This window comes from Poromitra crassiceps (assembly GCF_964638095.1).
Source record: "Poromitra crassiceps genome assembly, chromosome: 9".
Taxonomy (NCBI): Eukaryota; Metazoa; Chordata; class Actinopteri; order Beryciformes; family Melamphaidae; genus Poromitra; species Poromitra crassiceps.
In genome coordinates this window covers 11339734-11352134 of record NC_139630.1, presented here as the reverse complement: position 1 = coordinate 11352134, position 12401 = coordinate 11339734, and the positions used below count along the sequence as shown (strand labels likewise).

The 12401-nt window shown below is 43.8% G+C and overlaps 1 protein-coding gene across 1 annotated transcript; it reads left to right on the top strand.

The window, feature by feature from the left end:
• Positions 1–6345: 6345 nt before the first annotated feature.
• Positions 6346–9506, top strand: LOC310782921 (cdc42 effector protein 2-like). Its single transcript, XM_083643716.1, has 2 exons — positions 6346–6484; positions 8421–9506. Exon 2 carries the CDS (start codon positions 8468–8470, stop codon positions 9161–9163), a length of 696 nt encoding a protein of 231 aa, XP_083499842.1. The 5' UTR covers positions 6346–6484; positions 8421–8467; the 3' UTR covers positions 9164–9506.
• The last annotated feature ends 2895 nt before the right edge of the window (positions 9507–12401 follow it).

Genomic DNA, 12401 nt, shown 5'->3' with positions numbered 1-12401 from the left:
GCATGTGAACGCATAATTTGTTTTGGCTGTAAAAGTGATGTTAAAGTTAAAAGTGATGTGGTGCTGAGACTGCTGATAGGCTCGGCTCAGTCAGCAGTGTGGAAAGTCGTTTCAGCTTGAACTCGTTATATGTAAGTTACGCACTAGAGCTCTTTAAGTCATGTGTATTCCTGTATTGGTCTGGAGCTGATCAGGCACCTGCACAGCAGACTGGGAGGACTGGAGGAGCGGACTGGCTTTCATCACCATCTGATCTCTCTGTCTGCCTAAAGCTGGGGAGAAGAGAAAAACATTTTTTCCAGTCATACAGAGAGGCAAAGTGACCGCCTACTTCCTGCTTCAGCACTGTACCAGAGATTTGTATCCGGAAAAATATTTTCTTTAAATCCGCAATTGTTCAACGTTTTGGTCCGAGTGAAATGTTATGTGGTCTCTCCTGTTTCTAAATATATCTGAACCGTTTGGTTTGAACAAGTAAAAGTAGTTTTATAAGCATTTTACGAAATAGGAAAATAAATGGCGGATGAAAATATCTGGTACAGTGCTGAAGCAGGAAGTAGGCGGTCACTTCTATCCACCTTATGTTCCAACACAGGGGTCAGCCAGTTACTTCCTATTGTGTTTACACTTCCTGTGACAGTATACAGTCTGTAGCGACCAGGTAAAACAGACAGTGTTTTGAACAGGAAGTCATAACACAACTGGGTCAAGTGGGCGGGGCTACATAAGGTGAATAGGACGAAAAGATTAAGGATTGCACATGTGAAAACGGGTCTAAACTAGAGGGCATACCTCTGCCAACCTTTCTACAAAGCTCTGTGGTGTTACAGAAATCAGTTTGGAACTTAGGTGCCTTTCTGTGATTGACCACGCCCATTATCCAACCCCCCCGCCCCCCCTCCCCCCCCCCCTTCCCCCTTTTGTTTTGTTTTGTTTTGGCCAGTGGGCAATGAAAGTTTATCATTTCCAATTCTCTGTTGGCCCGGCCAAATATGTTGATGGAGGTAAGATAAATAAATAAATAAATAAATAAATAAATAAGGCAAGGCAAATTGGCAGGTGATTTGTCTGTGTGTGTGTGTGTGTGTGTGTGTGCGTGCGTGCGTGTGTGTGTGTGCGTGCGTGCGTGCGTGTGTGTGTGTGTGTGTGTGTGCATGCACGCGTGTGCTAGAACATAGGGTAGTGGTGCACTCTTGTGGCCGAAATGAGTATTACAACAAGAAAATTAAAAAGATGATCATAAACACAGGAGATAAAACCATTTAGATCAGACTTAGAAAATGGATCACCAGATTTTTCCCCCATTTTTTCCCCCTCACTTGCCTCTCAGGGCTTCATAGGGTCTTTAGGGAAGACAAAGATTAATATTCTTTGCTGAAGGCATAATGGATTTTTGTTTGTGTTGGTGGTTTGACTTGAGGTCAGAGTTCACCCTCATTTAATTGTAGACAAGACTGGTTCTAACATAAGATATAACGTAACATTTTAACAATATTTTGAAACAATAAATTTACCTGGAAATGTTCGTCTATTAAACTCCAGTTAAACACTGTTTACGCCCTGTCGTCCCCCATGTCTCGTCCCGTTTGACCCGTCCCGTGCACTGGTTCTGGTCTGTCCAGCTGTTCCAGGAACACTGATCAGCTACAGGAACCCTCCAGTCTGACTCTATCTGCCACTTCACACCATCACCACACACCCCCCACACACACACACACGTGTGCGTACGCACGCACACACACGTGCACGTACGTACGCACGCAGACACACACACACACACACACACACACACGTGCGTGTGCGCTCGTACGTACCGCACGTACACACACACACACACACACACACACACGCACGCACGCACGCACACACACACACACACACACACACACACACACACACACACACACACACACACACACACACAGCACACAGGCAGGACTGAGTGTCATATCTGCTGCAGGTCAGCTCAGGTCATGCATTAGATGCTGAACACTTCGATTTAATATATTGAGTCCTAGAAATCCATATTTTCTTATAATAAGTGGTGGTGGTGGGGGGGGGGGGTCACATCCAGGTGCTGAAGTAAGCGGTGCAGGTTTAGGAGCAGTCATCTAATATGTGTTGTTTATCTGTACCAAAACGGCGACCTCTACGACCTTTCCCTTCCTTCCACCACCCACATCCCCTTAATCTCCTTAGCCACACACCCTGGAATTCCAACACTCACACCCAGTGGCATCCCCAGGGGAAAAAAAGTTTGGTGGTGACCTAAGGTCTGAATATATCTGCTATGATTCAATCAGTCTGCCCAGATAAAGTGTGCTGAATCCACTCATGATTGATTGATTTATCTAGCCATCGGTCCATTTAGCTATTTCTAAAAATGTTGGCCATTTGAAGCCAGATTTAGAGAAATATCTCATTTTAAATTAACATTAGGATGAGACTGTTGTGATGTCATTATTCGGTTTTAACCATCAATATTTTGCTCCTTTTCTCATTAGGGTCAATACTGTATCATTATTTAGAGATAAACATTGGGCAGGCGACCAAAGGTCCCCGGCTAAAAAGAAATCGGTGGCGACCTCAGGTCTGAATAGATCTGCAATGATTCAATCAGTCTGCCCAGATAAAGTGTGCTGAATCCACTTATGATTGATTGATGTATCAATCGGTCCATTTAGCTATCTTATTATATAGGCTACATTTGGCAATGTGGACTCTGTTTGTTTGTTTCTCTGTTTCAAGAATTTTGTCCGGCCACAGCTACGCCGTAGACAATGTAATTGTGCAATGTTTTTATGTTGTATTTTATGTTTTTATGGCATTCTTAAAGACACATTTCCACATTGTGGACAATAAAGTTTTCGTAATCATAATCATAATCATAATCATAATGAGTGAGTGAGTCTCATGCTACCAATGTACATCTCGTGTCATGCTACAAACAGATACACGCGTCACATAATAGCAGAGGCACAATATGAGAAGCAGTTTCCTCTCTTCACCAGTCGGTGGTGCCACATAGCGCTGACCCAGCAGAGAGGCCGGTGTGCTGTGCCTGCTGCTGGTTCAGTGTGTGTGCTGCAGAGGGCAAGACACGAGGTTTTCCCACAAGGACCAGGAAGTAACCCTGAAAGCTGTAATTCCTCGAATGGCCACTTGAGGCAGGGCTCAGAAGTCCCGTCGTTCCCATTCACCCCCATTTTTAAAATGCCCCATTGTAACAGTGATTAAGCATCTTTACAGCCTGGTCCTCAACACGGTTTTGGTCTATATAGCTAATTTCACCTTTTCATAACAACTGTAGGGGGGTCAGTTATATAACTCGCCCATTTGGAGTAAAATAGACGATATAAAAGGGGGTGATTGACAGGTCGCCCGTCCAGTGATCGCGCAGCTTGCCGATCACGGACCAATAGCAGGCGGAGCTGCTGCTCTGGGAAACCCCCATCTTACGTGAGCTGCGCAAGGACTCAACCCATTCCCTCCCATTCTGCCGACAAAAAAAATCAAGATGGCGCAATAGCGCCTCCTCTGGTCGGTCGGGGCGCCTGTTCAGAGAGAAGGGAACTGGTTGGAATAGCGTGATCCTCCCACGTGCTACGTCCTACCGGTGAAGCTCCAGGTCTCAGGTGAAAAGAAGCGGCTGTCTCGGCCCTCCCCAGATCGGCAGAGGGTGGAGCAGCAACCGGGCAGCAGGGGGAATAATTGGCGAAGTACAATTGGGGAGAAAATGAGATAAAATCGGAGGGAAAAATGATAATACAAAAAGATGGCGACGACCACCAACTCAAAACGGGAGGCGCTCAATATCAAGGGGGATAGCTCTGTCCATATTTTGTTAGGTCAGTGGTGTGCTGCAGTAGAAGCCAGGCAGCTGCTTCTACTGAAGCACTTCTGATGTTTCAGGACTGAAGCGTCCGACTGCAGCTGGAAACCAAATGCAGAGATGTGTTTCTAAACACATTACACTGTTTTTCACAATTTCTGTGATCAGGATTTTTTTTTTTTTTTTTTGCAGGGCCAGAGAGCTCTCTCGATGACACTGGAGAGACTTAGCATGGCGCCCCCTCCCCTAACACTATAGTGTCTCTGCTTAGGTCTGGTCTACACACTACATCCTTATAGATTATTTGCGTAGAGCAGCACTCTGAACTTCCCAGGCATTGTTTTCCTTCTCTCCGCCACCGCATAAATAACATCAAGAGGCCCCATTTCTCAATCCCAACTCATCACCGCCTGACGTACCCGGGACATTCCAAAATTAGGAAAAAAGGGTCCCCGGTTCATTGTTTCTGTGGTTGCAGCTTCCTCATTCTCCACATTCCTCTCACCTGTCACTGAGGAACATTCCTGAGGAACGTTCTCCACAGTCTTCACATTCCGCTGACCTTCGTCACTCACTGAAGAAACCTGCTAATCAGTCACAATACAGAAACGAGTGTTCAGTTCAGTTTATCTAAGAAGGGACAGTGAATATTAATCAACAACAAATGTAATGCCAGATTTAGCCAAAATGCAAATTTTCGTCCAAGTTGTTAAAAAAACATTTTCCAAAAAGATAAATGATATAAGTAAATAGTAAAGCAAGCAGGTTATGAAGACATATGTCAATTGCTGTTAGACATAACTAGAAAGCACTAAAACCAAGTCACCCATACAACACAGAGAGATACAGACAATCAGCATACAGTACGTAATAACAGATGTTAGAGTAGAGGTAACATGGACATACACGGTAGCTCAGTGGGTAGCACTGTTGCCTCATAGCAAGAAGTTCCCGGGTTTGAACCCAGGTCCATTCTGTGTGGAGTTTGCATGTTCTCCCCGTGTTCATGTGGGTTTTCTCCAGGTGCTCCGGTTTCCTCCCACCATCAAAGACATCTATGTTAGGGTTAATCCTCCTGTCAGTGCTCCTGACCAAGGCAATGGCAAAAGAACTGGAGTTGGTCCCCGGGCGCTGCACTGTGGCTGCCCACTGCTCCTAGTTCTAGGAAGGTTCCTAGTAGAAGATGGGTCAAATGCAGAGGATGAATTATGGGGATAAATAAAGGATAACTTAACTTAACTAACTGACATGACACAGAAGCAGGCATATGTCTATTTATTTATATTTTTGAAGGCTGTTGGTTTGGAACTTTGGAAGTAGCGAACTGTGAACAAGCCTGAACAAGCCTGGGCCCTCTGAGCCACACCACTGTGTAGTTGAATCAGAAAATCCATTTCTGGCCAGGATGAACTCCAAAACGGGGTCATCCCTATGTTCCCCGGGTCCTATGTTCCCCGGGTCCTATGTTCCCCGTTTTTCCCAAATGGTGTCCACCCGCTATGCCGACCACCCGCAATGCCGACCTTAGGTTTAGGCGTGGGGGTGGGAGAGGTTAGGTTTTGGGTTAGGGTCTGGGGGAGGTTAGGTTTAGGCATGGGGGGAGGTTAGGTTTGGCGTGGCGGCTGGGAGAGGTTAGTGAAAAACGGGGAATATAGAACCCGGGGAACATAGACATGATCCCCTCCAAAACACTCCAGTTACACGTTGACCTAAAAGGCAAAATCTTTGTTTTCATGAAGGTAACTTTGAAAACGGCATAGTTAACAGTCCATAGTAGAAACAACGTCCTCTTCATGGTCGGTAAAGTTGTTGGTGGCTGCTGTCTGTTATCGTGAAATAACATTCCCGTGTCAACAAACATGCTGGCTAGCTAACGTTAGCTGTAAGCTACCGGTGTTTCTCCCCGGCTCACAGAGAGGGGAGGGGGAACCTGTCACAAAGGTATAGCGAGGCCTTGACCCTCTTATTTTGAGCGAAGATATGGTCAATTTGACTGTCCTTCCAAATACTAACACACGGGCACGCCTATCACAGCGCAGCATATATCTCCCCAGCAACTCTGAAGTGCAAAATTCTGATAGGCTAACAAAAAAGGGCTTCTTTCATTAACCCTTCACCGTCCAACAGACCAACACAAACTGAATAGGCAGTTTTAATGGGGAGGGGAAAAAATCGACAGATTAATCAATAATGAAGATAATCATTAGTTGCAGCCCTATGTGTGTGTGTGTGTGTGTGTGTGTGTGTGTGTGTGTGTGTGTGTGTGTGTATGCTGTTGACTAGAGAGGGTGTAGGGCTGCAGGAAAGGAGCATGCTCACACTCTCTCACACACACACACACACACACACACACACACACACGCACGCATGCACACACGCACACATACACACACACACACACACACACACACACACACACACACACACACACACACACACACACACACACACACACACGCCCCTGAGTGACGAGGCAGGGGGCGGAGCCGCCCTGAGCTCAGGTGTGCTGGTGAGGTGTGTGTCAGTCACAGTCTGGAGAGTTAACAGACCAAAGACAAATCTATTGATCTATTGATCTATCTATTGATTTATTGATCTACTGGATCTACTGGATCAGAGCGGAGCTGCCCCCGACCTCCCGGAGACAGACAGGTGAGCTGGAGACAGAAAGGTGTATGATCATTTCAGATTTCACTTAGCTATGGCTATACAGTACGAATCACGTCAGATCACCTGCCTGTCATCAGGAAAGTATTAAAAGAGATACAGAACTCTCTGCTGTAATTCTACCTGTACACCTGGCAGAGGCGTGTGGCTATTATTGTCGACTCAGATATGCAGACAGCGAGTTGTAGAAGGACAAGAAGGAGAGTTCAGGACAGGTGAAGGATGTCAGGTAGGACAGATAATCCACACTGTAACTATTGTAACCGACTGTTTGTGGATATTGCTTAAAAAAACCCAAGTGGAAAAGTGCTAGTGACTTGTTTTGCAAGTCAAGAATCAGCACTTTTCAGGCACTATTGAGAAATCTGACGTAGAAATGTATCTGTCGACCGAAAAGTCTCCCAGAATTCCATTATCATGCCGCTGACTAATCCTGGTTTTAGTGCTGTGAGATACCACTCTCATATGTGGAAATATTAGTATAATGACCTTTTATAGTTTTATTGTGTTTGTTTTGTTGTGTTTATAATGTTGTATGTGTTTTTTTTTAATAGGCAACCTGAAGCTTGTATGTAAATGTGTTCACACAGAGTCATGCTGTTCGTTCCAGAGACCCCCCCTCCTCCCTCCCCTTCAGTATTTAACCCCAGAGGAATGTGGAGGGGCCGGTCGGCTCTCTCTGATAGCAGCCTGCATGCTGAGCTGATATCAGCTGACAGATAAGGCGACTTCACGGCCTGAGAAAACACATATCAGTCACTCATTAACTCTCTGCTGCCCGTAACTTTCCCTGTTTTAGAGGACGTTCAAGATCTTTACCGTCATGCACTGTCAGCAGCGTCTCTGCGTTTCCAAGTTCATTTGAAAACGTAAAACGTGGTGGTTTGGCAACTAAAATAACCTGGTTGAGGGTTATGGTTTGGGCTTAAATGACAAGAACATGAAATGTGACTTATGGCTGAAATGACTTTGAACACACTGGGACAGTGTAGGATTAGCCAGGGACAAGGGCAAAAAATGCCCCAAGAAATCTCCGAATGCCCCTAAAAAAACTGATCAACGGACAAAAATTGCCTTCAAGATTTTGATCATTTCATTTTCCTTGAGTTCATTTCATTTCCGTTTCCACCTCTGACACACACTCAGCACCTGCAAGCTGGTTGCCAGAAGAAGACGACGATGACGAAGAACATGCTCACAGACAAACAGCGCAGTTCACACTACGCTTTAGCAAATGTATGCACCGATAGAGCTCAAAAGGCACGTGACTTTTGATGACGTCATTTGCCCCGGAAGTAAGTTCCGCGTCCATTCTCTCCATAGACATTTTCGATAAATCCAAATATAACGAGTTTTAAGGCTCGAACCAAGCCAACATGTGATCCAGAGAATCTTGAGTGACCATCAAACATTCGGTTTAAGCGAGAACAAAAAATAACAACGGGGAAAAAAATAAAAAAGATCCCATTGTTATTTTTTGTTCTCGCTTTAACCGAATGTTTGATGGTCACTCAAGATCCTCTGGATCACATGTTGGCTTGGCTCGAGCCTTAGAACTCATTATATTTGGATTTATCGAAATGTCTATGGAGAAAATGGACGCGGAACTTACTACTGCAAATGACGTCATCAAAAGTCACGTGCCTTTTGAGCTCTATTACCACTTTTTTTTGTAATTGACCCCAACATTTTGTAAATGCCCCATTTTTTAGGCAGTGGGGCCAAAAGTTGCCCACTAAATATGTTTTAATGTTAATGTTTTTCTATACTGTGCTGGGAATCGAACTTTCCGGCGTCTAAGGCAAAGACTTACGCCAACATTTTACTTTGGCGAATGGGCTGACTGGAGTGAAAACCAGTCCAACAAACGCAGATCGAAGTTCACATGAATTAAACTCTGCGTGTTTCCTCTCTGTTTCAGTACTCTGGACTTCAGTCAGCGTGTTGGACCTTGAGCCCGGAGGTGCGATGCCTCTGAAGACCGCCTCCTACCTGAAGTCGGCCACGCTGCGTTTGTCCCGGAAGCCGAAGCGGCGCGCCGACCTTCTGATCAGCCTCCCTCTGGGCGACTTCCGCCACCTGGCGCACATCGGCCTGGACGCCCGGGGCGATGCGTTCGGCGACCTGACGGCCTTCCAGCGGGGGGGCGGCGACCTCACGCTGCAGGACTCCCAGAGTCACCATGACCTGTTCCTCACCCCCCCGCCTCCGCCCAAACCCCCCCGCCTGCTCGCCTCCGAGAGCCCGCGGGCACCGGACGCCCTCGGCCAGCTCGGGATGCGCCGTGGGCACAGGAAATGTCACTCCCTGCCGCTGCTGGACACTGCAGAGGAGGAGGCGCTTCCTCAGATCCAGAAGGAGGTTCTTCAGGCCCAGAAGGAGGTTCCTCGGGTCCAGGAGGAGGTTCCTAATGTCCAGAAGGAGGTTTCTCAGGTCCAGGAGGAGGTCCCTCAGGTCCAGGAGGAGGTTCGGGTGGGGGAGGACAAGGAGGAAGGAGGGCTGAGGATGAGGACAGAGCTTCTGGAATGGGACGCGCCCTCAGACCCAGCTCCAGCCGTGGAGGAGGAGCCCTCCTTGGTGTTGGACCTGGACCTGGGCCCCTCTCTCCTGGATGAGGTTCTGCAGGTGATGGACAGGCTCCAGAGCCGAGAAACTGCTTCATGATGCTGCTTCAAGAAAATAGAAACTGTCGTGAGACTTGAGTTTTATGCTGGAGCATTTTGAGAAGATCAACAGAACTTTAAACAGCTGCTGTTTTGTAGAGTTTTGACTTGAAAGACAGAGAATACTAACCCTAAAAATAGCTATTGTTCTAAAATGTATATACTGTATGGTTTGGACCTCCAGAGGCTCCGTAGTGAACGTGACTACGCCATCACGTTCTGCAGAGGCTTTATAAGGTAATCCAATGAAATGCTCATTTAAACATCTATGAGCAGAAACCAAGAAACAGATCCAGAAACCAATTTTTTTAATAACCTAGATAATTGTAATTATGTTACAGTGGATCAATTTAATAATACCATTAAAGTAGAGCACTGCATTTCAATAATTCATTTTAATAGCCGTAGTCTGAATAAGAACTTTCAGGATATAGTTGATTACCTAAGAGAATTTCTGAGGCCTTTCAATGTTATTGCAATTTCGGAAACCTGGATTGGGGAGGGTAAATGTGAGGAATTTGAAATTCCAGGATATGAGTTGAACTACATAAACAGAACTGAAAAAGGAGGAGGGGGAACAGCATTGTATGTTGATAGAAGATTAAAGTATAGTGTAGTGGACAGATTGACAGTGGCTGTGGAGAATGTATGTGAATGTATAACCATTGAGATTGACATGAGTAGGAATAGAAATATTATGATAAGCTGTATTTACAGGGCTCCGAGTTATGACATAACTATGTTCAAGGAGTGGATAGAAAATGCATATGTAAAGACTGAGCAGAAGGTCCTGTTTATATGTGGCGACTTTAACATAGACCTGCTAAATCCAAATAAGCATTCAGCGATAAATGATTTCTGTGAAACCATTTATGCGATGAGCCTATATCCCACAATTACTAAACCAAGTAGAATTACCTCACATTCAGCCACAATCATAGACAATATATTTACTAACAATATGGACAATAAAATAGTAAGCGGACTTTTGGTGAAGGATATTACTGACCATCTGCCAGTCTTTGCCATATATGACTGTAAGCTTAAAGTAAGGGAGGACAACAACATCAGACATAGAAGAACGAGAACTGTGGATTCTGTGAATGCTTTTAGAGAGAACCTGAAGTCTCATGATTGGAGTGACGTCTTACAGGCCCAGGATGTAAATACTGCATACGAATTGTTCCTGGATTCCTTCCTAGCACAATACAACAAAAGCTGTCCAGTCAGGCAAAGTAAAAGTAAAAACAAGAATAGTGATAAGCCTTGGCTTACCAGCGGTATACTGAACGCTTGTAAGAAAAAGAATAGTATGTACAGAGAATTTATTAAATATAGATGTAAAGATAAAGAAACTAAATATAAAAGATATAAAAACAAATTAATAGATATCATTAGAAAAAGTAAAAAGGAGTTTTATGATAATAAATTAGAAATTAATAAAAATAACATCAAGGGAACATGGGATATACTAAATAAAATTATCACAAACAAAACCACCAGCACTAGCTACCCCAGTCATTTTATTGACAATGGAAAAGTTGTCGGTGACATGAATGAGGTAGCTGAAGGTTTTAATGAATTCTTTGTTTCAGTGGGCCCAAAACTGGCGGAGTTGATAACACCGCCAGCAGAGGGCAGTGCAGCGCAATTCTATGGTAACAGAAATTCTGCAACTATATTCCTGAAAAAAGTTGATGAAAAAGAGATTATTGAACTTGTTAATAAATTTAAAAACAAAAAATCCACAGATTGGAATGGGATAGACATGTCTCTAGTTAAGGAAGTAATAGCGGCCATTGTAGTGCCTCTAACCCATATTTGTAATTTATCTTTTCAGTTGGGCAGCTTCCCTGAAAAAATGAAAATAGCCAAAGTAATACCATTGTTCAAGGCTGGAAATAAAAAATTATATACCAATTATAGACCGGTTTCACTTTTATCTCAATTTTCAAAGATTCTTGAAAAACTTTTTGTTGCCAGACTGGACTGCTTTATTGATAAACACAAATTATTAATTGATTGTCAATATGGGTTTAGAGAAAGTAGATCAACCTCGATGGCCTTGATGGAGCTTATGGAAGAACTTTCAAGTGCAGTAGATAATAAAAAGTTTGCTGTGGGGATTTTCATAGACCTGAAGAAGGCATTCGATACCCTAGATCATAACATTCTGTTGGAGAAAATGGAAAGGTTTGGAATCAGAGGGGTGGGACTGGAATGGCTGAAGAGTTACATCATGGACAGGAGTCAGTTTGTGCAGGTGGCAGATGCCATGTCCAAACCTGCTGACATTAGGTGTGGAGTACCACAGGGTTCTATAGTTGGTCCAAAATTATTTATTATGTATATAAACGATATTTGCAATGTGTCCGATATTTTGAAATATGTAATTTTTGCTGATGACACCAATATTTTCTACTCAGATGTCTGTTTACAGAGGTTAATGGAGAAGGTGACAGTAGAACTAGAAAAACTTAAAATGTGGTTCGATGTTAATAAGTTATCTTTGAATTTAAATAAAACTAAGTTTATGATTTTTGGAAATCGCAAAACACATTTAATAACTGAGGTAGGTTTAAGGATAGGAGGGGTTGATTTAGAAAGAGTATACGAAAATACTTTCCTGGGGGTAGTAATAGACCATAAATTCAGTTGGAAATCCCAAGCGAACAAAGTAAGATCCAAAATCTCCAGAAACATCGGGGTTTTGAACAAAGTCAGACACTTCCTTAACCACAGATCCATGAACACTCTTTATTCCACGTTGATTTTACCTTATTTAACTTACTGTGTTGAGATCTGGGGTAATGCTTGCAAAACCACACTACAGTCAGTTTGTACAGTACAGAAAAGAGCAATACGAATAGTGAATAATGTTGGATTCTATGAACATACTAATTTATTATTTATAAAGTCAAAAACATTAAAATTTATGGACTGGGTGGATCAAAAAACAGCTTTGATTGTATATAAAGCCAGAAAGGGAGTGCTCCCGTCCAACATACAAATAATGTTCAAAGAAAGAGAGGGGGGGTATGCCCTCAGAGGCGAACAAAATTGGAAACAACCCTTCTGTAACACAGCTATGAAAAGCAGGTGCATATCTGTCTGTGGTGTGAAGTTGTGGAACGCTTTGCCGGAAGACTTAAAAACCAGTAAGAATGTGTTGATCTTTAAAAAAAGGTATAAAGACATGATGTTGGAAAATTACAGTCTAGTTCCTAGGTAACTGAATG